At 34.5% G+C, this 27,790-nt stretch overlaps 1 protein-coding gene across 1 annotated transcript in view; it reads right to left on the reverse strand.

Moving 5' to 3' along the window:
- The window catches only part of HFM1 (helicase for meiosis 1), a 154,284-nt gene that overhangs the window by 13,987 nt on the left and 112,507 nt on the right, over positions 1-27,790 (reverse strand). Inside the window, exons 27-32 of the mRNA XM_073232859.1 lie at positions 24,158-24,261; positions 23,577-23,720; positions 5,570-5,650; positions 5,213-5,328; positions 3,622-3,701; positions 2,586-2,692 (exon numbers count right to left, since the gene is read on the reverse strand). Coding sequence (XP_073088960.1) covers positions 2,586-2,692; positions 3,622-3,701; positions 5,213-5,328; positions 5,570-5,650; positions 23,577-23,720; positions 24,158-24,261 — 632 coding nt within the window. The remainder of the gene's footprint in view (positions 1-2,585; positions 2,693-3,621; positions 3,702-5,212; positions 5,329-5,569; positions 5,651-23,576; positions 23,721-24,157; positions 24,262-27,790) is intronic.

The raw sequence follows: 27,790 nt of genomic DNA on the forward strand, positions 1-27,790 counted from the left end.
GAGAATAAAACTGGACTATTGTTTAACCCCATACACAAAAGTAAACTCAAAATGGATTAAAGACTTGAATGTAAGTCATGAAACCATAAAACTCTAAAAGACAACATAGGCAAACATCTCCAGAATATAAGCATGAGCAATTTCTTCCTGAACCCATTTCCTCAAGGAAGGGAAACAAAAGCAAAAATGAACACATGGGACTACATCAAACTAAACAGTTTTTATACAGCAAAGAACATCATCAACAAAACAAAAAGGCATCCTACAGTATGGGAGAATATATTTGTAAATGACATATCCAACAAGGGGTTAACATCCAAAATATATAAAGAACTTACACACCTCAACATCCAAAAAGCAAATAATCCGATTAACAAAAGGGCAGGGGATATGAAGAGACAGTTCTCCAAAGAAGAAATTCAGATGGCCAACAGACACATAAAAAGATGCTCTACCTCACTAATCATCATGGAAATGCAAATTAAAACCACAATGAGATACCACCTCACAGCAGTAAGGATGCCCAGCATTGAAAAGATGAAGAACAATAAATGCTGACAAGGATGCAGAGAAAGGGGAACCCTCTTACACTGCTGGTGGGAATGTAAACTAGTTCAACCATTGTGGAAAGCAGTATGGAGGTTCCTCAAAAAACTAAAAATAGAAACACCATTTGACCCCGGAATCCCACTCCTTGGAATATACCCAAAGAACACAACTTCTCAGATTCAAAAAGACATATGCATCCCTATGTTTATTGCAGCCCTTTTTACAATAGCCAAGATATGGAAGCAACCTAAGTGTCCATCTGTAGGTGAATGGATAAAGAAGATGTGGTACATATACACAATGGAATACTATTCAGCCATATAAAGAAACAAATCCTACCATTTGAAACAACATGGATGGAGCTGTAGGACATTATGCTCAGTGAAATAAGCCAGGCAGAGAAAGACAAATACCAAATTATTTCCCTCATTTGTGGAGTATAACAATGAAGCAAAACTGAAGGAAAAAAATAGCAGCAGACTCAGAGACTCCAAGAATGAACTAGTGGTTACCAAAGGGGAGGGGTCTGGGAACATAGGTGGGGAGGGAGGGAGAAGGCGACTGAGGGGTATTATGTTCATTACACATGGTGTGGGGGATCATGGGGAGAACACTGTATCACAGAGAAGGCACATAGTGGATCTCTGGCATCTTGCTGCACTGATGGACAGTGACTGCATGGGGGTATGGGTGGGGATTTGATAATATGGGTAAATGTAATAACCACATTGTTTTTTCATGTGAAACCTTCATAAGAGTGTATATCAATCATACCTTAATAAAAAAAAAGTGGCCCATTCAGTAAAACAGGGTACAGTTATCATTGGGGGTTTAAAGTATTTAGGTGAAAATTTTATATCATAACATAAATTGAGTTGGCGTAACATATGGGAAAGAAATAACAGTAGAAAAACTACATTAAAAACAACTTGAGAGGAAGCAGAAGAAAGAATAAACTCTGGTATGGAGAAGGGCAGGGACTAGAACAGTCATACAAGGAATAAATTGGAAGGCTAGAGGTTGAAGGGAGATAAAAATAAGAGGATTGACAATCTTATACCTCCTAGTTAGATACTCCTGGTGAGATTACGATACTTTAGTTGATCTTACACATCATGGCTGCCATGGTATGATATGAGGTGGTGGGTACTCCAGCCCTTGCCAACCAAAGATCTTAAATTATGGCTAGAAGAAGCATAAAGTGACAGCATGAAAGAAAAAGTGGCAATAGATGCCAGGGCCACACACATGAAATTATTTTCAGAAAACCCCAAGCTTGCCATTTCTATATACAGCTATTTAACCTATTAACTCTATGACCAGTATTGTTTCTCACACATTTTAACTGGTTATTAGTAGCCAGAAATGGCCCACAGAAACAAAGCTATTAATGGCAGGATCCAGAGTAATGATAAACCAGGCCCAATACTGAAGAATTTATATGTATTATCTCATTAATTTAATAACAAAGATAAAAAATGTAGACCACACACCAGCTGTATCTCACAAACTCAGTTATTTTTTCACATTATTGTAGAAATAATAAGAATCATAAGTTTAGGTGTTGGAGACATATTAAAGATCACCCAATTTAATTCCTTAATTTTAAAGATAAGACTAAGGCCCAAAGAGGTTAGATAATTTTCCCAAGGGGACTCATTATTTTGTAAAATTGGACTAAATTTATAAACACAAGATTTTTAATAATTCTAAAGATATAGAAAATAATTCAGCATTTTAATGCTTTGTATATCCAAAGATCCATTATTTTGTCAGCTCTTCTTATTATCAAAAAAAAGCAGTCAATACAATGTAGAAAAGAGATTTTTTTTAAAAAAAATCTTTGACAGACATAGCAAGACTATGTGAAATAAGAGACCCAAGAATTTGAAATTGGTCCAACAACCCAGGAGAAAAAGGTTGCCAAGTTAATAACCATAATAATTTCTGATGTTGGTTTTTCAATAACATTATTTGTCAATCTGAATTAATAACATATCATATGCTCTCTCAAATTAGTATCAACTTTAATTTACCTTTGTCTTGATACTCAGATGGTTCTTGTTGTGGAACTTTTGCACAAATTTCATGTGTATCCCTCTGCTCCATTACAGACAATTCAGGTATGTTTAAATATTTTGACCTTTATTAGAATAAATAAAACCATAAAATGTTAAAGAAGATATTGTAATTAATCTGACTGAGAAACTACTTATTCGTATAAATGAAAAAAAGTGGATCTTGCACTACACACTTCTATGATAAAATATACCAGCCTGGTTAATAAACAGTAAAAACAGGTGCTTAATGAAAGCATAGATACTTAGTTATCTTTACTTACTCCCAATGTGTAGATATCTGCTATGTGTATTCTTAAAAGTCCATTGATAATGCTACTTTTAGTTAGATAACAAAAGTTAAGATCCCTTGAAATAACAGTGGCATCTGCTATGACTGATCAGTGACTATTCTGTACTGGTTGTTAAGTATATTACATTATTACATACAGAATGCCCTCATCTGGAAGGGAAATGGCATACACTCTTGATAATGCTGAGTTAATATCTAGGGTCTTCTGCTTACTAACCAGGAATATGAGCTGCAATTATTTTATCTGTAAAATGCCAGGTTGTTGTTAAGGTCAAAAGAGATCATTTTAAATTAAAAGTGAAGATTTTAAATTATGAAGTATTTTATAATTCATTTATAATTATACATATAAGGTATTATTCATATATAGTGAGCCCCTAAATAGAAAGGATCAGATTTGTACACCAACATGATTTCTCTTTTTAAAGTGTAATCTTGTCTCCTGTTAAGTTTACTAGGCAGAGAAAGCCTGAGGGTATGACAGAAGGAATACAATTCCCAGGAAAAGAGATGATTCTGTACCTGTAGAGTCCTCAATAAATTTAGACTATGAAAGATAATGAAACTCTTATGATATCATTACTTTATTATGGAATTAAATGAATACTGTGACTTGAAGGTAGCTAGTGACCACCTTTCTCTGAAAAAATGATTACTTGGAGGATGAATATTTTAACTTAAATATTAACATAATATTTGTACCTTGATATACTGGGAAGAGAAGGTTTTGAAGTAAAACTAAACTTCTTAAGGTCCACACTTTGAGATTTATTCATCTGCATCTATTAATAAAAAGAAACAAGTTCAACTATCAAACTTACATCAATACCTTTTCACAAATCAACAAAACACTAAACTTTCTGTTGGTACATAAAGCCCCAAAACCAATGAATTATGAGAAACTCAGGCTAGGTCTCCACTCAACTCCAGACATACTGTATTACTTTATTAATTCCCCTTGTTTTGGCCTCATGACTTAGAATACTTCAAGACTGTATTACATACTGTATTATTATGATTATTAACTTGGCAACCTTTTTCTCCTGCGTTGTTGGACCAATTTCAAATTCTCAGGTCTGTTATTTCAGATAGTCTTGCTATGTCTGTCACAGAGTTTTCAAAAAAAAATCTCTTCTACATTGTGTTGACTAATTTTTTTCGAAAGATAATTTTTAAAAACATCTTTAACTCTTTCTCAGCTCTGAACCATTGCACATTCTCTATGTCTGGAATACTTTTCAATCCCTCTCCACCACTCTGGTGCCCACCTCTCCAGACTTGGCTTATGCTTATATACCCTTCAGATCTCAACCATGTTTATTAGGAATTCTTTCCTGGCCTACCACATGTGTAGTGAGTACATTTTCTATTTAAGTTCAAGTTACCTTACACTTCTGTCACAGAATCACTCATCCCACCCTATTTACTTTTGGGATCCTTCATCCAACCCTAAGCTCTATGAGGACTAGGACTGTCTTATTCATCATTGCATCTTAGCGCCTATCTCAGTGTTTGGCATATTCTTGGTGCTCAATGAATACAGAAGGAAAGAAGGAACAATATGGAATAAATATGGAAGGAAGGAAGGGATGGAGGAAAAGGAGGAAGTAAGGAAGAAGGGAAAAACTTGTACTACTAAAAAATTACTATCTCAGAGAAAGTGCAGCCATTTCAACCTGCATGCCTCTCCGTTTCCCAATATTCCCCTTGTTTGGGCCTCATGACTTAGAATCTTCATTCTACAAAAGTCCTGGAAAAGAAACGGGCACTCTGCCATTTTCCTGGATCTGTTCTGTGGCCTGATCAGTTATTTTGCCCTGGATAGGATGACTTAGGCTAGAATAAGCCTGTTGGCAATTAGCCTGTCAACTAGTAGGTTCTTCCATTCCTTCCTCACTTGGAAGAGAGGCTTTTTCTCAATACTCCTCTAGGTGCATGAATCAAAATCAATTTCAGACTTTCCAAACAGAGCCAGGAAAGGGCAAGAGTGTGTAGTCAACTGCTGAACCAAACCAAGCTATATATCCCTCTTCATTTCCCTCTTATTCTCTGGTTTAAAAAAAAAGGCTAATGAGGGAAGGGGCTGTATAGCTATATCCCAAAGCAGAGTTACAGGTTAATTACTAAGAACTATAATGTGTTTTCCTTGAGAAACAGTATTAAGAATAATGGTCATATTCCTAGCCAAGCCCTCAAGTAACAATGTGGATACCTACCTAATTAACACACAGAAGAAAGGACTATTCATATACATTTAATTATAGAACAAGAGATACATGTTATTAAAACTAACCTTGAAACGTTTAACTGGAGGAAGAGATGAAACAGCATTCCTGTTTCTTAAATCAGATAAATATGAAGAAATTGTTGGCTCTTTCATTTCTGTCTTCTGTGTGACTCCAGTTTTACCTATAAAAGAAGTTCTAGATTCTTTAGGTTGAGCTTTAGGTACTGATCATATAAACCCAAATTTCTTTAAAATTTCTAATCTAATATTTACTTTTCCTTCATGTTGCTCACAAAAGAAAATGATTTGAGTTAAAAGCTCAATAATATAAATATCACACACAGATAATTAAGATGTCATTACAATTCATCAAAGACCTTTCAATTTTTAAAACCTGTAAGAGACTTGTTTTATGGAACTCACAGCAGTCATGTCCACATGTATGCTTATTTTTACAGTGATGATTACACTCTCGATTCCCAGGTTTTTTGCAGGTAGTCATTCCTAAATTAATATAAGAAAAACAAGTCTATTTTTTACTATATGCATTATTATGAATTGAATATAATTAATTTAATCCAGTCTCTTTCCTTTCAGACAGTACCAAAAGATTACGATTTTCATACTTCCTCAAATATTAACCCACTTAACATATAATTATTAAAAATATATTTCTGATAAGTTAGCCCTACCCCACTATTAGCCCCATCCGAGCTTTTCACAAGGAACATCGAGCCACCTTTAGCTTCTCTTAACCTCCATGATAGAGCTAAATGTCACAGAATATTGGTAACTTTTGTCCTGAGTGAAGTAAGAATGAGGATGGAGTTGTGAAATTGTCTGCTACTTTATATTTAAGCCTAAAGAACCTGGAAAGAACCAAACCTCATAGCATTTTGATGGCATCACTGATAGCTGCTAGTAGTGTCTTAGGGTATAAGAAATTTGCTATATGAATTTATAGAAAGGAGAAATTGCTTCCAGCTTGATCCCCATAAGTTAGACTTAATATATCCAAATATATAATTTATTCATTTATTATATTTTAAGTAGGCTTTTTCTTGATCTTAGTTCGCACCCAGTCTCTCCCAACATGAGGAAAGAGACATTTGAACTGCCCTTGAAGGACAGACAGGATCTGGATATGAGAAGGGCACCAAGGGAAGATGTTCCTGGTAGAAGATGTAATACCCAAAGGGGGCAAACCAAAGACTGAAGAAACAGAGATCAGTTTATTTTTGCTGGAACATAGACTTTAAGCAGACCAGAAATGTCGAAGATAATAAACAGCTTTGAAAACCTTTGCAACCTGTATTGGCTCTATATTGTTCATTTGTAATGTTGTTGCTCAATCAACCTTTTTCAAGGCATGGCACATCTAGACAATGATAATACATCTATAGCACCCTGGCATGAATGGGTAAGGCTGCTCACCACAGGAGGCAACTGGCTGGATGCTTTAAGTGCTGGGCAGATCAATGTATTGGGTACTGATAAAGTAATAAAACATACCCGGCAGCTGGAAGCTGACAGTTGGAACAGTATTCCCAGCTGAATATAAACAACTTATGCAGAATATAAACAATACTCAGATAAGTCATTCTGCAACTGTAGAAGGCAGCAATAAGAGTACCGTGTAATTATCTCTGAAGTTAGAGATAAGGACACACAAGAACCACAAAAGTAATGGAACATCCCCCTCTTCTGGCTAACACAAATGACTGCAATTTCTTTAATTTTCCCATCTCCAAAATTTCCAATACCCCACTTTCTGAGAGCACCCAAGCTAAAATTGACCTCTGCTTTCCCTAAACCCTTCTAAGAATCACCAATACAACCTGAAATCCTATAATAAGCTCCTCCCAACTCCCTGAGATGACCCACAGTTCTACCGGGGCTATGCTTTCTTTTTCTGCAGCAAGTTAAAAAATACCTAATTTTCCTCAAATACAGGTGTGCTCCCCAGTGGTCTTTGGCTGAAAGGTTTCAACATAATACTTTGCAAGATATGCCATGGCTTACTGGTTGAGAAATTTTGCACCAGTTTATGGTATCATCTCTTATTTAGTTACCTGATTTCCTTGACTTGTAGTATTCCTTGAATACTTACTGCTACAAACTAATTAATTCCATACTTCAGATCCTCCACAATTCTAGCCTCCCTTTCTAGCACCCATATTAACCCTATGTCCATCAAAACACATTCACTTATCATTATTCAAACAGTCCTAGTCCTCTATGATTGTACCTTGAAATTACCCCGTTTTAAAAGACCCTCACTTTGTCTATTAGAGGCCTATCAAGTTTCTCAAATGACCCCTCTAATGAAGATACATCTTCATAACCCTATCTGGAAGTGATTTTTCTCTCCTTTGAGCCCCTATCACATTTTCTTATAGGAGGCTTGCTATCTTTCATGAGGCTACCCTAAGGTAGTTTCTCATCTACCTCCTGGTTCCAGTAAGGCATAGGATTTTCTACCTTGCCCCTTTCAGGTCAGTAACCCATACCTGGAACTGTATAAAACTGCTTAGCTGCAGCCTAGAGCTGACTCCTCAAAAACAAAGCAACATTACCATTGGTATCATCTGGCCCTTCCATTTCAGTGTCATTCTGTAGGGTTAGGGATGCAAGCAGCTGGTACCATGCTGATCCTGTTTTGTGGTCTATGTAAGTAATAAACTGTCTAAATCTATGTGGGTCTCTTGTGTCCTTACCAGCCAATTTTATGGAGGTAAGGCAAGAGTATATAGCAGCAGCCTAGTTGCCTCTTCCTTCCTTCTAGATAGAGGTAGTAGAGCAGACTTTATTTGCAATATTTTCACCTGTCTGGGGTTTTCTTGGAGGACTGATTGGTCTCTGCTTTGCTTAACTAGGGGTCTGGTGGGGATAAACAGCATACATGAATCCTGCAGCTTAGAGACTCACTGACCATGTGACATTATGGAACCTTGTTGGTGATGTTAATCATTTGGATCTTTTATTATAAGAGCTATGTGAGCCACTGAAAAAACTATTTTAAAGTATTTTAACCAAAGAAGGGACATAACTGAATTTGTACTTTGAAGAAAATCAATCTATGGAATGTAATAAAGAGAATGGATTTGAGAGATAATAGTGTAGATGCAAGAAAACTATTTAAGAGGGTACTGTAGGAGTCTAAGCAAGAAAATGATGGTAATTCAGTCTGGAATGGTGGTAATAGTGGAGTCAGAGAATGCACTGATTGAGAGATACATAGGAGATTAAAATATTTTAGTCCAGAATCAAGTGGAGTGCTTTTCTTTCTTGAGCAGCATGTTGTTTTCCCTCAAGTTTTACTGCCTTCCTTTTAGTCTAGCAACATGTACCTTAAGTTTCTTTAAGTTCACTCAATATTTCAAAGACAGAGACAAATATGGAATCACCTCACCCATTTATTCTCCTCTTGTAGACACCTCCTTCCTTGAGCTCCTTCCATGCTCCTTCTAATGCATTCTAGGCCTGTCCTCTAGTTGTCATCTGGAACTTTCCTTCATTAAGTTTCTGGACTGAATCCATTATTTCCAGATTCACTGACTTTTTCTTTCTCTGTTAACTGCTTTGTTGTATCATGCTTATCCTCAAGCGACTGACTGAGGAAAGAATGTGTGGAATTTAAACTTTCTGAATCCTTGAGTGTATTAAGATATTTTTATTTTACTTTCACAATTAATAGTTTGGCTGGGTATAGACACAGGGTTGAAAACAGTTTTTCCCTTGGATTTTTATTTCACAGTCTTGTATCCAGTGTTGCTTATAAAAAGATTAACAACTTCGGTTCTGTTCCTTGGATTTTCCATGATTTTCTCTTTATCCAAGACATTTCAAAACATTGAAATTATGCCTCCTTTGTAGATATTCTTTCATTCATCCTAAGTAGCATGGTGTAAGCCTTTCTGATGTGTAGATTTATGTCTCACTTCAAGTGATTTCTTCTGATTTGTTTGTTCTCTTTGGAACATTTCTCAGTCAGCCATTGGACTCCTAGATTGCTCTTTGTCTCGCATTTCTGTCTCCTTGCCTTTTTGCTTTCATTTAAATTATACTGGCTTCAGCTTCTGGCTCTCCAGTTATTTTTCTTTTTCCAATCACAGTTTTTACTTCCGTGTGCTCACTCTTGCTCTTTAATTGTCCTTTTAATTCATGGCATCCTATTGTGTTTTATGGTTGCAATTAATCTTTAATTTCTCTGAGGTTACTAATTAGTTTATATTACATTTTATATATTCATGAATTACCCTGTTGCTCTTTAATCCACTTATTTTGGGCTTTCTTTCATATGTTCCAGATTTTCCAGATGTCTCTTCATCCTCTGTTGTCTGCTCATAAGACAATCCGATTAGACCTCCTTTTCACAGATGAGAAAATTAATTCACACAGAGGTTCAGTACCAGGTTCAAGACTATCCTGATAATAGGAAATTTGAGATTCTCAATTCAGGTAGTCTAATTCCAGAACCTGAGCTCTCAACCACCCTGCCTTCCTAATTATACTAGCCACCTCCTCCCACAAATAACGCATTTAATTTACTTAGGGAGGAGTCTAACGTTTTGGGGTTGGGAAGACAAGGAAGAGAGATGCCTTGCAGGTTGCTTTGTCCCTTAATCCAAGGACTTCTAAGAGATGCGTTTCTAAACATTACCACAAGATGGTGCACAATGACTGTGCACATTTGTTCTCAGTGGTTAAACTATATCTGAGAGTCAAATTTTTGAGATTCTGGGTACTCCCCAAAATTTCAGGCAGAGTTGGCAAGTCATGTCACAAATGAGGACTGTGTATAAGTTTTTTATAGACTATTAGTATATGGTCATTACCTAAATGAAAAACTTCTTACTGTATTTGTTAGAAATGGTACTTAGAAATATATGTATACCCCCACCCCACTCCCTACATCCTGAGAACTGTCTGAATTTGTCTTGTTAACAAATATAAGCTTACAGAGATTAATAATCAGAAAAACAAGGTACTCAGAGAAAACTGACCTAAGCTGCACTCTTAGGTATACTTTAAAGTTAATAGATCCCATATACTGTCACTTTCATAATCTGAAATGCATACATTATCATATACATTTGTCACATTATATTAATTTACATGCTTTTAAAGCCCCCAGTTCCAAATATTTAAAATAATATAAATTTAGTAATGTCGACCAGAACTGTATTTAAGGAAAATATTTAAGATTACTTTAACAGAGTCAATAATAGCTTATGGGGCAAGGGTCATTTGCTTTAAAATAAACTCAGAAAGACATGCTTAGCCTCACATCCTAGTTATACACTGAAATAATTTGGTCTCTACATAAGCTACAAGAGGTAATATTCCTAAAAGAATATTACTTTGATGTTACAGTTCCTGATTTAGCCTAATCATAGATTTATGTACTTTATTTTACTTTTTAAATGACAGCATAGCCTTTAAATTTTTTCTCAAATATATTCTGTCATTTTGTTATCTATTTATCAAGAAGAGAACCACACTGATGAATTGCAGTCCTTGGTTTTGCAATTGAATTCATGTATACACCAGATGGTATAAGGAAAGCAGACTAGTATTTAAATGTGCAAACTTCCAACATGCTTGGGCACTGGTTTTATGTTTGCATTTTCAAGTATTAAATTGTCAACTCAGAATGGCATAGTAAGTATAAATAAATTTATTAATGTTAAGTCCATTTTTTTCAAATTAAACAAAGCCCATACTTGTTATTAAGAACACACTTAAAGGGCAATAAGTTTAAGTGATTAACCTCATATATTAAGAAATAACTGGCCTGGAAAATTTTTTATTTTTTATAACTAAAAATGTATATTTTCCACATTGCCATATTTTAAACACAGCAAAAATATTTTTCCTTAAATTAAAAAAAAATTTTATCTCTTGGACTGTACCTATATGAGAAACTGCTGCTAAAAGGTTTTCAAAGAGTTATAGGAAGAATAAAAATAATTTTTAATTATGTACACTAGGATGCACATTTTTGTTTTTATATATGGTCCTATAATTTGACAACGCATAATATTGAAATATTTTTCCAACTTGCAAGAACATTTGGAAACAATCATTTAACAACTACATTCTCAGAACTAAGTATCAGTTTGTATCATTTTAATTACACAGTCTGACAAGAGGTCAAAGCCCAAATTTTGTTGTCATGACTTTACTAGGATAAATCTATTACCCCTTCATTGTGTCAGTTACTGAGAAAGAAAATGCAAATTATGTATGTACATTATGTTTAAAGGTATAATCTGTGTGTATCTTTAGGGATATATATGAATTTGCATATAAGAACTGAATTATATAATCAGGATGTTCATAAGATTTGCAATGGCTGTGAATATATGGAAGTGAAGGGTGTATGTATACTCATGTGTGTGCATGTGTATGTGTAATAAATATTTACCTGATTGGATTCATCTTTCCTGTTTCCATAGGGATGTTCTGGATATGTGGGGACCTTTTGCCATTATAAAAGGCTCATGGTAGTAGGAACTATAGTGAACATTCCAACTTTTCACTACAGTTGCAAGTAACAGAAACAATTCAAGCTATTTTAAACAAAAAACAAGTGGTGGATGCAATGAGATATCACCACACACCAGTTAGGATGGCCACTTTCCAAAAGACAAGAAATAACAAATGCTGGCGGGATATAGAGAAAAGGGAACTACACTATTGGTGGGAATATAAATTGGTTAAACTACTGTAGAAAGCAATATGGATATTCCTCAAAAAACTAAAAATAGAAGTATCATTTGACACAGTAATTCCACTCCTAGGAATGTACTTGAAGAAAACAAGATCCCTAATTTGAAAAGATATATGAGCCCCAATGTTTATTGCTGCACTATTTACAATAGCCAAGATATGGAAACAACCTAAATGTCCATCAATAGATGGAGAAAGAAGATGTGGTACATATATACAATGGAATATTATTCAGCCATAAAAGGAAAACTAATCCTGCCAATTGCAACAACATGAATGGATCTAGAGGGTATTATGCTCAGTGAAATAAGCCAGGCAGAGAAAGACAAATACCAAAAAATTTCATTCATTTGTAGAGTATAAAAACAAAGTGAAACAGAAGTAACAAAAAAAGCATTAGACTCACAGACACAGAGAAGAGACTAGTGGTTACCAAAGGGGAGGGTTTGGGGAGGAAGAAGGGGATTAAGGGGCCCTATAATTTGCAATCACAATATAGGTAGGTCACTGAGATGGCAGTACAGCACAGAGAATACAATTAATGACTCTATAACATCTTACTACATTGACAGTGACAGCAATGGAGGGGGTGAAGTCTTGAAAATATGGGTGAATATTGAACCACTGTTTTATGTATATGAAACCATAAGACTGTATATAAATGATACTTTAATAATAATAAAAAAAACAAAAAACAAGTGGTGGGTAGGAGTAATGTATCACATAAACACAGATATTTCACAGAACCCAAAGGCAGCAATGCAGCTTAGTATCAGAGGGACTGGAACCAAGAAGTGGAAAGTGATCAGGACCTGGCTCTGATATCTTACCTTTGCTTCTCTCTGTACCTCTGCTTTAGTCTTCTCCTCCATAGTCCAGCTATCTTTGATTCTTTCTGCATATGGTAAAGGATGGCCACCTGACACCTCCGAGTTTATATTTTCTTAATGCAGTCCTAATGCTAAATTGTCTTTCTTAAACTAAGGTACTTCCTATCTTCTGGAATCTTGAACTTAGGACTGAATGAAAGAAGGTCACCTTGATTTCTGATAATTTTGGTGTCAGGAAAAGAGTGGCCAGAATGGAGATCTGAGGAGAATGTAGTATAAATGAGACAAACATAGCCTTCTTCTATGATGTAGGAGTTGGTTCTAATAAAAAGGGGGTCATTGACAGCTAGGCAGAAACTCTTCTTCCTTTTTTATATTCAAACACATATATCCATGAGATTATTTTTTCTTAGGAAAAAAAAAGGAAAATGGAAAGTACTTTCCTCAAAAAGATAAGATCAACAATGGTAGCATTTAGAAAGCACTTCATTAGTTTACAAAGCATTTGCATATATGCTTTCCTTATTTGCTTATTAACACAACCATTTAAGTAGGTATTCCTCCCAATTTCATTCAATAGATACTTATGGATGACATGTACCACTTTCCAGATGTATTTTGGAGACAGAATGACAGGATATGCTGGCATATTGGGTATGTGATAGGGGAAAGAGAATAATCAAGAATAACTCCTGTGTAACAGTCATTGAGCAACTTGGTGGATGAACAAATGGTAGTAGCTCTAACTGAAATGAAGACTGGGAAATAGGCATTGCAGATGTAGGTTGGAAAAAAGGAGAGAAGATCACAAGTTCAGATGAGGATATGTTGAATTTCACTGGCATAGGAAACATACAAATAGAGATGGTCAGTAGACCTCTTGATATATAAGTTCAAGACTAAGAGAGGTCTGGGTAGAAGCTATAAATTAGGGGGTCATCAATATATAAGTAGCATTTAAAGTTATAAAAATGGGTAAGAATCACCTAGGAAAATAATGCAGACAGAAAAAAGAAGGCTTGGGGCTGACTGAGTCTTAGGTAACTCCCAGAAATCAGAGAGATAGTATTTGAAGGTATTATGAAAAAGTAGCTTTTGAGAAAAAAGGCAAGTTAAGGAGGAGCAATCTCATGGAAACATTTTTTTCATTTCTTATTAACACAACCATTTAAGCAGGTATTTTAAGGACAGCCTTAAAATCTTTTGAAAGGAAATCCGTGATGTTGAGTGATGCTAAGAAATACTGTTATCTTTATTTTACAAATTTAGAAACTAAAGCGCAGAGAAATTATAATTTGCAAAGATCACAACAGGCAATATACATCAAGTCAATATCAGAACCCACACTTCTAACTCAAATTCTTTTTGTCTAACTTCTTACTTAAGTATAAATAAAAAACAACTTTTCCTTTTTGTCTAGCTTTTTTAGTTTATATAAACATGAAGAGTATATATATATATAGAAAATGTACAGCACAATGAATCCTCACATATTGAACAAACTCATGTAACCAACACCTAGATCACGCAACAGAGGACTACCAACACCCCCAAAAGCCAATTTTACCCCCTTTCAGTCACCTCTGCCAAGAGTATACTTTATTTATTCTTTTAATATCATAGCATAGATACATATTGCTTTTCCAGGACTGCAATAACAAAATACCACTTAGTGGGTGGTTTAAAGCAACAGAAATTTATTCTTATATAGTTCTAGAGGCTAGAAGTTCCAAATCAAGGTGTTGCCACAGACATACTTCCTCTGAAGCCTCTAGAAAAAGATCTTTCCTTGATGATTCCAGCTTCTGATAGCTCCCGATGTTCCTTAGCTTGTGGTAACATGACTCCAATTTCTGCCTCTGTCTTTCCATGGTTGCTTCTCTCTGGGTCTGTCTTCCTATGGCGTTCTCCTGTGTCTGTGTATATTTTCTCATATTCTTATAAGGACAATAGGCATACTGGATTAGGGTCCACTCTAATTCAGTATGACCTCATTTTGACTTGGTTGCATTGGCAAAAACCCTATTTCCAAATAAGGTCACATTCACAGGTACCAGAGATTACAATGTCAATGCATATTTTTGGGGGGGACACAATTCAACCCATAACAAACAGTATTACCTACTTTTGTGATTTATATAAATAGAATCATACATCACTACTTTCTTTGTGTCTGGTTTCTTTTGCTTAGCATGTTAGTGAAATCCGTGCATACTGTTGGGTCTAGTTGTAGGTCATTCATCCTTATTGCTCTTTAGCAGGATCTGGCAAACTGGCCCATGGGCCAGCCACCTATTTTTGTAAATGAATTTTTTTGGAATACAGCCATGCCTATTCATCTATGTGTTGTCTATGGCTGTTTTCAAGCTACAATGACAGAGCTGCATAGTTGCAAAGGAGATCATATGGCCAACAAGCCTAAAATATTTACTATCTGATCTAAGAATAAAGTTTGCCAACCCCTGTAGAATTCTATTGGGTCTTATACCACTACTTATTTGGCTGTTGAACTGCTGATGAGCATTTGGCTGGTTTCTAATTTAGGGTTAATATGAAAGTAGTACTATAAGCATTCCAAAATCCATCTTTTGGTGAATATATATGCACACTACTGTGGGCAACATATCTACAAGGGGAATTGCTGGCTCACAGAATATGCATATGTTAAGCTTTAGTAAATACTGCTGGTTTTCCAAAGTAGTTGCACCAATTTGTACTCACTTTAGTGATTGAGAGTAATGGCTGTTACACATCTTCAATACTTTGTATTTTCTTTCCCACTGAAGTCACTGTGGTAGTTATAGAATGATATCTCATCAAAGACGAATTTTTATTCCCTTGATATCTAATGGAAGTTACCTATTCATATGTTCTTGACTGTTGAATATCCTCTATTTTGAAATGTCTGTTCAATCTTGTGCCCATTTTTCAAATAATTTATCTTTTCTTACAAACATAAAAGTTCTTTATATATTACATATAATAGTTTTTTGCCTGTGTATTAGTTTGCTAAGGCTGCCATAACAAAGTACCACAGACTAAGTAGCTTAAACAAATTTATTTTCTCACAGCTCTGGAGGTACCAAAATCCAGGTGTTGGCTATGTTGATTTCTTCTGAGGCCCCTTTCCTTGACTTTTAAATGGTTGTCTCTCCCTGTGTCTTCACATGGTTTTTCCTCTGTGTGTGTCTCTGCCCTAGTTTCTTCTTCTAATAAAGGTTACCAGTCATACGGAATTAAGGCCCACTCTAATGACCTCATTTTTCATTTAATTACCTCTTTACAGACTCTGTCTCCAAATATGGTTGCATTCTGAGGTGCCAGAGGTTAAGACATGAACGTATTAATCTGGGAGGACACAGTTCAGCCTATACAGCCAGGTATACATATTGCAATTTTTTCCTCACCTGCTTTAGCTAACTTTCTCTCTCTTAATGTTGTCTTTTGATGAGCATAAGTTAATTTTAACATAGTCAAATTCATCAAATGTTTGTATACTTAGCATTTCTTGTCTCCTGTTTTAGATATCTACCTATTTCAAGGTTGAAGATGTATTCTTCCTTCTAAAAGTTTTACTGTTTTCCTTTTACACTTACATCAGCCTTATATTTGGAAATACTGTATAGGGTATGAGATTAGAGTCAAGACACAATTTTTTCAATATAGACATCCAATTGATCCAGCACCATTTTTTAAAAAGACCATCCTTTCTCCATAGCATGACACTGTCACTGTCATCATAAATCATTAACTGTATATTTGTAAGTCCATTATTGGTTTATAATAAATTTCATTGGTTAATGTGCCTATGCTATGTCTATATCATACTCTTTTAATAGCTATTGTTTAATAACAGGTCTTGAGATCTGGTAAAGTAAGTTGTCCAGTTATGCTTTTCTTGAATTCAAGTTCACACTGAATATTTTTTCTTTTGAATTGTCACATGAATTTCATAATCAATTTGTTATTTCAGAAAAAAAAAGCCCTGCTGGAATTGGGATTGCACTGAATCTAAAGATTAACTTGGGGAGAACTGATATCTATAAAATACTGAGTCTTCTGATCTCTGAAATGGTATATCACTCAATTAATAATGTTTTCCTTAATTTTCTCATAATAATGATTTTTAGCTTTCATGCACAGGTTTTAATATATTTTGCTACTGTGTATCTAGGTATTTTGATGCTATCATAAATTATATTTTTTAAATTATGATTTATATCTCTTTTTGCTGGTTTATAGTAATACAATTGATTTTTAAATTTCTAATTGAAATATAATTTATATCATAAAAGCCATCCTTTTAAAGTATACAATTCATTGGGATTTTAGTATTTTCCCAAGGTTGTGCACCCATCACTATGTAATTCCAGAACACTGTCATTATCACAAAAAGAAATTGTGTATTTATTAGTAGTTACTCCTTATTTCCTTTCACCCCCAGACCCTGGCAACCACTAATACATCCTGTCTTTATGGATTTGTCTATTCTAGACACTTCATATAAATGTAATCATACAATATCTGGCATTTTATAACTGGTTTCTCTCATTAGCATAATGTTTTAAGGTTCACGGTTACAATGTCCATGTTGTAGCATACATCAGTTTATTCTTCTTCGTGGCTGAATAATATTCCATTTTATGGTTATAGCACATTTTATTTATCTATTTATCAGTTGACATTTGAGTTGTTTCTACTTTTTGGCTATTATAAATAATACTGCTATAAACATTCAAGCAACAGTTTTTGTATACGTTTTCAATTCTCCTGGATATAAATCTTCTTTATCAATTCATCTATTGATGTACACATTGGTTGCTTCCATATCTTGGCTACTGTAAATAATGTGGTGGTAAATATAGGGGTGCATATATTTTTTGAATCAGATAATTTGTTTTCTTTGGCTAAATTACTATAAGTAGAATTATTTGGTCAAATGATATTTCTATTTTTAGTTTTTTGAAGGGCCTCCATACTGCTTTCCATAGTAGCTGCACCAATTTACATTCCCACCAACAGTATAAGAGGGTGCCCTTTTCTCCACAGCCTTGCCAACACTTGTTATTTCCTTTCTTTTGGATAGTGGCCATTCTAACTGGTATGAGGTGATATCTAAATGTGGCTTTGATTTACATTTCCCTGATGATTAATGTGGGGCATCTGTTCTTGTACATGTTGGCCATCTATATTTCTTCTTTGGAGAAATGTCTGGCCAGGTCCTCTGTCCATTTATTAATCATGTTATTTGTTTTTTTGGTGTTGAGGCATATGAGTTCTTTATGCATTTTGGACGTTAGCCCCTTACCAGATAAATCATTTATGAATATATTCTCTCATACTGTAGGATGTCTTTTTGTTCTGCAATGGTGTCCTTTGATGTACAGAGGCTTTCTTCAGTTTAATGCAGTTCCCTTTGTTTTTTGTTTCCCTTGCCTAGAGAGATATGTCCAGAAAAAAACTGCTTATGCTTATGGTCAAGAAGATTTTGTCTATGCTTTCTTCTAAGAGTTTTGTGGTTTCATGTCTTACATTTAGGTCTTTAATCCATTTTGAGTTTACTTTTGTACATGGAATTAGACAGTAATCCATTTCATTCTCTTCCATGTAGCTGCCCAGTTTTCCCCACACATTACTGAAGAAACTGTCTTTTCCTCATTGTATACTCATGGCTCCTTTACTGTATATTAATTGACTATATATTGTATACATGGGTTTGTAAGACTTCTTTATATATACTAGATACTGGTCCTTCATTGAGTATCTGCAGATCTATTGGATTTGCAGATTTTTTTACTCATTCTGTGGGCTGTTGCACCATTTCTTGATAGTGTCATTTGAGGAACATAAGTTTTTAATCTTGATGAAGTCCAATTCATCTATTTTTTCCTTTGGTTGCTAGAGTTTCAGTTGTTGTATCTAAGAAATCACCACCTAATGCAAAAACTTAATATATAAACCCATGTTTTCTTCAAGGATATTATAGTTTTATCTCTTACGTTTAGATATGTGATCCATTTTGAGATAATTTTTATACATGGTATGGAGTAGAGGTCCAAATTAATTCAACAGGCTATCCAGTTATGCAGCCTTATTTGCTGAAAGAGTATTTTTTCCCCTATTTAATTGTTTTGGCATTTTTGTCCAAAATCAATTGGCCATAGATGCATGAGTTTATTTTTGCATTCTCAATTATATTCTATTGATCTACACATTTATTATTATGCCACTAACACACTGTATTGATTATGGTAGTTCAGTAATAAGTTCTGAAAAGAAATTGTAAATCCTTCATCTTTTTTTTTCCCCGCAAGATTACTCTTGCTATTTTGGGAGCTTACATTTCCATATGAATTTTAGAATCAGCTCATGAATTTCTTCAATGAGCACAGCTGGGATTTTGATAGAGATTGCACTGAATCTGTGGATTAACTTGGGAAATGTTGTCATCTTAATATTAAAACTTTCAATCCATGAACATGGGTATCTTTCAATTCATTTAGGTCTTCCTTAACTTCTTTCAAAGCAGTTTTATAGTTTTCAGTGTTCACATCATACACTTATTTTGTTAAATTTATTAAGTATTTTATTGTTTTAGATATTGTACAATGTTTCTTAATATTGAATTTGTATCCAGTGATATTTCCAAATTTTTTATTAGTTCTTATAGTATATCTATAGAGTTTTTTTGGATTTTTGAGGTATATAATCATGTTGTTTTCAAGTAATGACATTTTTTTCTTTCTTCCCAATCCTTATCACTTTTATTTCCTTTTCTTATATAATTGTACTAAGACTTCCAGCACAATGTTAAATAGAAACAGTAATAGAAACCATTCTTGTATCATTCTCCATCTAACTAGGAAAGTTTTTAAAATATTTCACATTGTGTATGACATTTGCTACATATATTTTTTAAATAAAAAAGCAGCATTTGACTTTCTGTCAAAATTTTGACATCAAGAGAATCACATGATTTTCTCCTTTTTCCCTGTTAATGTAGTGAATTATATTGATCAATTTTTGAATGCTAAAGCACTCTTGCACATATGGAATAAGCTATACATTGTTGTGCTACATTATGCTTTTAAAATACATGACTGGATTCAGCTTGCAAATATTTTGTTAAGAACTTTGGATCTGTATCCATGAAATAGACTGGCATTAAATGATTTCCCTTTCTTTTAATGTCCTTATCAAGTTTTGAAATCAAGGTCATGTGGATCTAGTTCCAAAAAATTAAAACATTAGAAAATACTCTTTTCCATTCTCTGGAGAGGTTTGGGTAAGTTTTATATTATTTCTTCCTACATGTTTGGTGACATTTACCAGTGAAGTCACCTGAGCCTCAGGTTTTCTTTGTGGAAAGCTTTTTAATAATTGCCTCAGTTTCATTACTCGTATCAGACTAGTCAGATTTTTCTATTTCTTCTGTCAATTTTGGTAAGTTCTGCTTCTTGAGGATTTTTTCATTTTACCCAAATTATGTCAAATTCATTGGCATAAAGCTACTAATAATATCTTGTCTTTATCTGGTTGATGTCCATAGGATTTATAGTGACATTCTCTTTTTCATTCTTGATACTGTTTTAATTTGTATCTTATCTTTCTTTATCAGTTCTGAGAGGGCTTATTATATGTATTCACATTTTCAAAGAACCAAATCTTAGCTTTGTTGATTTTTCTGTTATATATTTGCATTCTATATTTCACTGATTTCTGCTTTTAATTTTTCTATGCTTTATTCTTTTGTATTTGATACACTGTATTTTTGAGATAAGATTGTTCTTACAATTTAATTTCATGTTTATTTTAAATTCTCTAAGTCATTTCAATTTTTTTGTCATGTAGTTACCCTGCATACTGTTTTTCATTCTCTCCTGTATTTCTGTGCTTTCATTTGTGGTTATTTTCCCCTACAGAACTCTCTTTAGTATTTCTTTTAGTGCAGGCTGATAAATTTAGTAGCAGTGATAAAGTCCTTTAGTTGTTTTTTTTTTTCCAAAATGTCTCTATTTCCCTTTCATTTTTGAAGGATATTTTCAAAGGCATTGAAATCTAAATTAGCAGCATTTTAAAGCTGCTGTTCCACTATCTTTTAGTTTCCATAATTATTGTTGAGAAGTCAGCTGTTAGTCTCACTGCTGCTCCTTTGAAAGTAATTTTGCAGTTTTTCTGTGTCTGCATTTAAGATTTTCAGCAGTTTTTCTATAATATGCCCAGATGTGGTTTCAGGTGTATTTATCTCTGCTTGGGGTTTGCTGAAATTCTGAATCTGTGGGGTTTTGTTTTTCATTATTTTGAAATGTTCTCATTGTTTCTTTGAATATTGCATTTGTCCCATTCTTCTCTACTCTGCCTCTAACACTATGCACATGTTAGAACATTTGAGTATTACACTCTTGTGTCCTTTTCATTTCCACTTCTAATCTCTGGGCTTCAGTTTGGTTATTTTCTATTGATATGTCTAACAGTTCACAAATTCTGTGTTTGGCTAAATCCAATCTGTTGTTACACCTACCCAATGAGTTCTTCACTTCAGATAATGTAGTTTTCCATTGTAGAAAGTCCTTTTAGACTTCTGTGTGGATTCTAACATTCTGGTGAAATTTTCCACCCTTTCATACATTTCATCTATTTTTCCTCTATGTTCTTGAAAATATTTATCATGGTTATTTTTAAATGCTAACTATACTATTTGAATCATTTGCAGAGCTGCTTTATTTTTTATATAGTTAATTATGAGTCATATGGTCTTGACTTTTTGTAGGTCTCATTATTTTGACCACATGGCAGACATTGTGTCTGTAGATTCCAGATTATCTTATATTCCACCAGAGAAGGTTTCCTTTCCCTCTTTCAGACAAACATGGCAAGTGGCTGATAGTATAAACCCCTTTCCAGGGCATGGCCTACCCAGTCTTTTAATTAAGAACCTATAGGTCCTTGACTCCTCAGTACTGGAATGGTTCTCCCCTCTCTGGAAATCTAATTCCTAGTCTGCTTTCACAGGTGAATTATAAACTTTCTAACTTATGTGGGCTTTTATAGTCATTGCTATGGGACCATTGGCCTGCCACAAAATACTACATCCTACCCCCACATGGGATCTTTTCTGTGCCCTTTAAAAAGGAAGGGGATGAATGCTAATGGGTTCATAGAATAGTTCTACATTGCTTTTCCTGCCACCGTTCACTGTAGTTATTATTTGTTATAACTAAATGCTATTCAGAGATTATGACTGTTTAGGTTACTCTGGTAGGAGCTACTGCTCCTACATGCCCTAGTACCTATTAGTTGCTTGCCTCATTGGGTCAAAGCAATGAAAATAGAACCAAGTGAATGAAGAAGACCTGGATGAATGAGGGACTACCTATATCCCTTGACTATGAATGATATTTAGTGTTTGCTTTGTACATTTGACCATGGAATCATGTATTTTAAATTGCTATAAAACAAAATTAATTCTTAAAAACGATTCTAACACCATAAAATAAAATATAAATATAATTTAACTGAAAAGTATATGTGTATCCATTTAGTGGTATAACTACATACAGAAGGGCTTTTCTAAGTGATTTTGAAACACTAATTTGGTTATACATGCCTAGGGAGATACATTCTAAGAACAAATTATTTGCAAAAAAATCTTAAACTATTATTTTTAATAATCATATTAAGAGTGGTGGTTTGGTATTGTTATTCTGAGACTATTTATTACGTGTATAATGTAGAATAAAATTAGTAACATTCTATTATTATCGGAATAATGAGAACTAAATTTGTCAGCATGGCAGAAAGGAGATACAGATAATTGAGTTTAACAATATATTCTGTAGCTCTGAATTTGATTTAGAGATTTATGTATAAATTAATTGTATACTTCATCTTAAAAATAAACTTTAAGAAACCCATGTATTTCCTAATTCTGCACATGGAAAAATCCAAGTGATAACCAAAAATGATTACTTCATGGCAATGAGCTTATTTAGCACACAGATTTTGATATTAGAAAATTATCATTAAAAGAAACCAAAGATCATAAGGGAAAAAGCTTATTACAGGTCTGGGACTAGAAATATACAAGATAAGCCTGGAATATTATATCATCACACAGAAAAGAAGCTGTCAAAAACTACTAGGGACATATCAAAAGGATTGAGGAGCAAATCTGATTACTGTATATGGTATAAGATGATACATCTACAACATTTATGAGATAATTACCAATTCAAATATTAACTCAATATTGGATGGTATTTGTTACTGTTAGCTTTTTATGTGTAAGAGTAATATAGAAACATTTCTTCCTTAAATCCTTACCACTTACATTTATAGAGGAAATAATATATCTGATTTTCTTCAAAATTTAGAAAGGACAAACTGAAGAGAGGTACAGATGAAAAAATATTAGCCATGAGTTGATAATTGTTTAAGGTGGATGATGAATACCTGAGGGTTCATTATACACTTCTGTCTACTTTTGTGCATGTTCAAAATGTCCCATAATAAAAAGAGAGAATGTAAGTTTATTGTCACCTGATTTGCCTAATCGAATCTGTAAACTCTTGTACATAACTTGCTCTCCCCCTCACAAGGACCATAAGAATGGAATGGGTATAAAAAAGGGGAAATGTATATATAAAAAAAAACTAGTAAAATAATGTGTTCCAAATATCACCCTGATTTGACAAATATTAACTATAAGAGAGAACTCCTATTATATATTATTAATGCAATTATTATGAAGACTAAACATCTAATTTCAGAGTATCCACAATCTGAGTGAAGCAGTACTATAACAATACTCCTCCTTGGCCATCTCATTGCTTTAATGCAAAATAGGAATAAATATATGTACTTACCTTTATTTGGTCCTGCTATAGGTCTATCTGAATGTTTAGAATGGGAAATCTCTGTTTCTGATTTTTTCCGCATAATTATTTGGTTTCCAAACCTCTTGGGTCCTAAGTAAAAGACTGTAAATTTCTGCTGAATATCAAGTCCAACTGGAAAAAGGAAAAAAGTATACAGTGCTTATTTATATGATATAAATCCATATATGAGATCATTTATTTGTTGAAGGAAAGAGCTAACAAGTACAGGAAATTAAAATGTTCAAAAAGTTAAAAAATATAATAAATGAAAATTTATCCACCATGATAAAAATAAAAATGAATGTTCCTACAATAATTGAAATATAACTATCTTGGAAGATAAAGTATCTATAAATGAATGAATACATTTTTAATTTCATTATCCTAGTCCATGCTATCTTTTACATATCTAAATACACTAACTTCCTTTAAAATTATTCATATTATTTAAATAAATTACCTTTACACAGTATCCTTTACATTCCTTTTCTGTTTTAGCATAAAGGTAATAATATTTAAATGCTACCAAATTCTTTACATTCATGTCTTCATTACTTCAATGAACTTACCATACTCAGAACTAATTAGATTTATGCTAAGATCTTCAGATTTAAGAGCTCTTTTCACATCAATCTTTTTAGCCCAGTTTCCAGCTTTTAGCAAAACAGAATCTCTGAAAAGAGAATGATACATCATTAGAAGAGTGACCCAGAAACCAAATGAAATAGTATATTAATCTTCAAGGGCTGATTGATCCTAAGATAGATTCCATCTGGTAGTAAGCTGAAGTCAGGACAAAAACTATCCCCAAGTTTTGAGGAGAAAAAAAGGATTGTCAATGGATCTACCACAGCCATAATTTTCTTAGCTACACGTTGATCCAGCAGCACTGACCCAAGCTGCACGGGAAGATCTCAGGCCAATGTTTGTTTGAAGTCTAGCATGTATCACTCTGGTAGATTACAATAACCAGGCTGAATATGGGGGAAAGATGCTGCATTCCCAAAAGATCTTACACTTGAGAGAATCTTTGTTGCACTGAAACATTTCTTAACTACACATTGACCTAACTGCTGATTCCAAGTTGCAGTGACTCATTTCAAGCCCATTCCAAGTTGCACTGAAACATTTCAGGTCAATGTTTCTTTGAAACTTAGCTTGTATCACTCTGGGTAGATTATAATAACCATGTTTAATAGTGGGGGAAATATTCTGTATTCAGCAGCTATATATTTGGGACCACCTGAATATACAGTTGCTATCAACAACCCATAAGCTTGCCCCTAGGTCACTGCTTTAAAATGACTATACATAAGTTACATGAATTTGTGAAGACTTCAATAGCATGTTTAAAATTGATATGTTATTAGATACAAACTATTTCATAACAAACCAGCAACCACTTTTGTGACTGAACTTATTTTGGTCTCATATTGTCAAGGCTGTCATTAGATTTAGTTGTCACAGAGAATAAAGATTTATACAATGATATTCTCTACACATGTCATGGCTAGTTGCAGGAGAGTAACTACCAGTGAAAGGAATGTCCTATTAGTCACATATCCTTTAGGAACGTTGCAGGGGACATATTAGGAAGGTATCCTCCAGTACACTGACAAGAGTAAGGGGATTCCTTTTTCAGAGTCACTGCCATTCTTTAATTTGCAACTGCCATAATATAGTTAGGAACATAGGCTCTGGAGTCAGAGTATTTGTGTTCAAATCTAGACTCTGCTATAAACTACTGGCATCATCTTGGACAAACTGATTAAAATATCTTATTCTCAACTTCCTACTCCATAAAATGTACATAATGATAGCACTTGTCACATACAAATATTAAACCATTCAATACCTAGAACCTACTAAGTGCTCAAAATATATTAGCTATACTTACAATGGTTATCCTGAAAGTTTGCTTATGATATCCTATGAGAAATAGTATTAGAAAAAATCTGAAGTAAAAATTATACAATGGTGGATTAAAGATGGTGGCGTGAGAGGAGAGACAGAGGCTTCCTCCTAAAACTGTATACAATTAGAAAATATAGTTAGTGCAACAAATCCTGAGAGACAAACAGGAAAGAAGACTGCACCAGACTGCATACACCTGGAGAAAAGAGCAAACCTCATGGAACAGGGTAATGTACCAAAGCTGTGGCCTGGCAGGACCCAAGCCCTTCCCCCACCCCAGCTCACTAGGGGGAGGAAGAGAAATGGAGTGGGGAGGGAGTGGAAGGCCTGGGACTGCAGAATACCTAGCTCCGGAGATCTGCTCTGGGAGCACAAATCTACATTTCATGGTGCTTTCATGATACTCATGTGATTACCGGGTTGGGAAGCTAATACAGGCAGAATTCCTGGAGAGACTGAGATTCCAGCCCCTTGTGGAAAGCAGGGATCCATATCCAGCTGCTCTGGGACAAAAGTTTATACCTGTGTGCTAGACCCACTGGTTCAGGCAGTGGAGACAGGCATAGCTGCCCGGAAGCAGGAAACAACTCTTTCCTTCCCCCAGGCACCAATACCGCTCCACTGTGACCCCCAACATTGCTTCAGGGGATGAGCAGCTCCACAGAGTAGAGCTTCTGAACACTAGAGGGTGCCATATATAAATATGAAATGCCAAAGGAACCTAGTCCAGAGTAAAATTAATATAACTACAGAGAAAGAATTAAAGGATATGGACCTTATGACTCTTCCTGAAAGGGAGTTCAAAATAAAAATCATCAACACGCTAATGGAGGTATGGAAAGATATCCAGAAACTCAGGAATGAACTCCAGTCGGAGATCCAATCATTGAAAAGCACAATGGAGGGTATTAAAAGCAGGTTGAATATGGTGGCAGAGACAATAAATGAAATAGAAACTAGGGAAGAAGAATAAAAAAGCTGAGACAGAGAGAGAAGGATCTCTAAGAATGAAATAATATTGAGAGGACTATGTGACCAATTCAAATGGAACAATATTCACATTATAGGGATAGCAGAAGAAGGAGAGAGAAAGGGATAGAAAGTATCTTTGAGGAGGTAATTGCTGAAAACTTCCCCAATCTGGGGAAGGAGATAGTCTCTCAGGCCATGGAGAATCACAGATCTCCCAAAACAAGGACCCAAGGAAGACAACACAGGGACATACAGTAATAAAATTGCCAGAGATCAAGGATAAGGACAGACTATTAAAAGCAGCCAGAGAGAGAATAAGATCACATACAAAGGAAAGCCCATCAGGCTAACATCAGACTTCTCAGCAGAAACCTTACAGCCCAGAAGGGAATGGCATGATGTATTTAATGCAGTGAAGCAGAAGGGCCTGGAAACAAGATTGCTTTACCTGGCAAGATTATCACTTAAATTTGAAGGATGGATTAAACAATTTCCAGATAAGCAAAAGCTGAGAGAATCTACATCCCACAAACCATCTCTACAGTCTATTTTGGAGGGACTACTATAGATGGAAGTGTTCCTAAGGTTCAATAGCTGAAAGAGGTAATAAAACCACAGTAAAGAAAGTAGAACAGCTAGTTCCTAAGTAAATGCAAAATTAAATTAACTATCCCCAAAGTCAAACAAGGGACAGACAAAGAATACAGAATATGATACCTAATATATAAAGAATGGAGGAGGAAGAAAGAGGAGAAAAAGAAAAGAACCTTTAGATTGTGTTTGCAATAGCATATTAAGTGAGTTAAGTTAGACCCTGAGATAATAAGGAAATTAACCTTGAACCTTTGGTAACCACGAATATACAGCCTGCAATGGCAATAAGTACATATCTATCAATAATCACCCTAAATATAAATGGACTGAATGTACCAATCAAATGATACAGAGTCACTCAATGAATAAAAAAAAAAGACCCATCTATATGCTGCCTATAAGAGACTCACTTTAAACCCAAAGACATAAACAGACTAAAAGTGAAGGGATGGAAAAAGATATTTCATGCAAATAACACAGAAAAAAGAAGGAGTTGCAGTACTTGGATCAGACAAAATAGACTTCAAAACAAAGAAAGTAACAAGAGACAAAGAAGGACATTACACAATGATAAAGGGGTCAATCCAGCAAGGAGATATAACCATTATAAATATCTATTCTCCCAACACAGGAGCACCCACATATGTGAAACAAATACTTACAGAATTAAAAGGTGAAATAGAATGCAATGTATTCATTCTAGGAGACGTCAACACTCCAGT

This window comes from Manis javanica, chromosome 4, assembly GCF_040802235.1.
Source record: "Manis javanica isolate MJ-LG chromosome 4, MJ_LKY, whole genome shotgun sequence".
Classification (NCBI taxonomy): domain Eukaryota; kingdom Metazoa; phylum Chordata; class Mammalia; order Pholidota; family Manidae; genus Manis; species Manis javanica.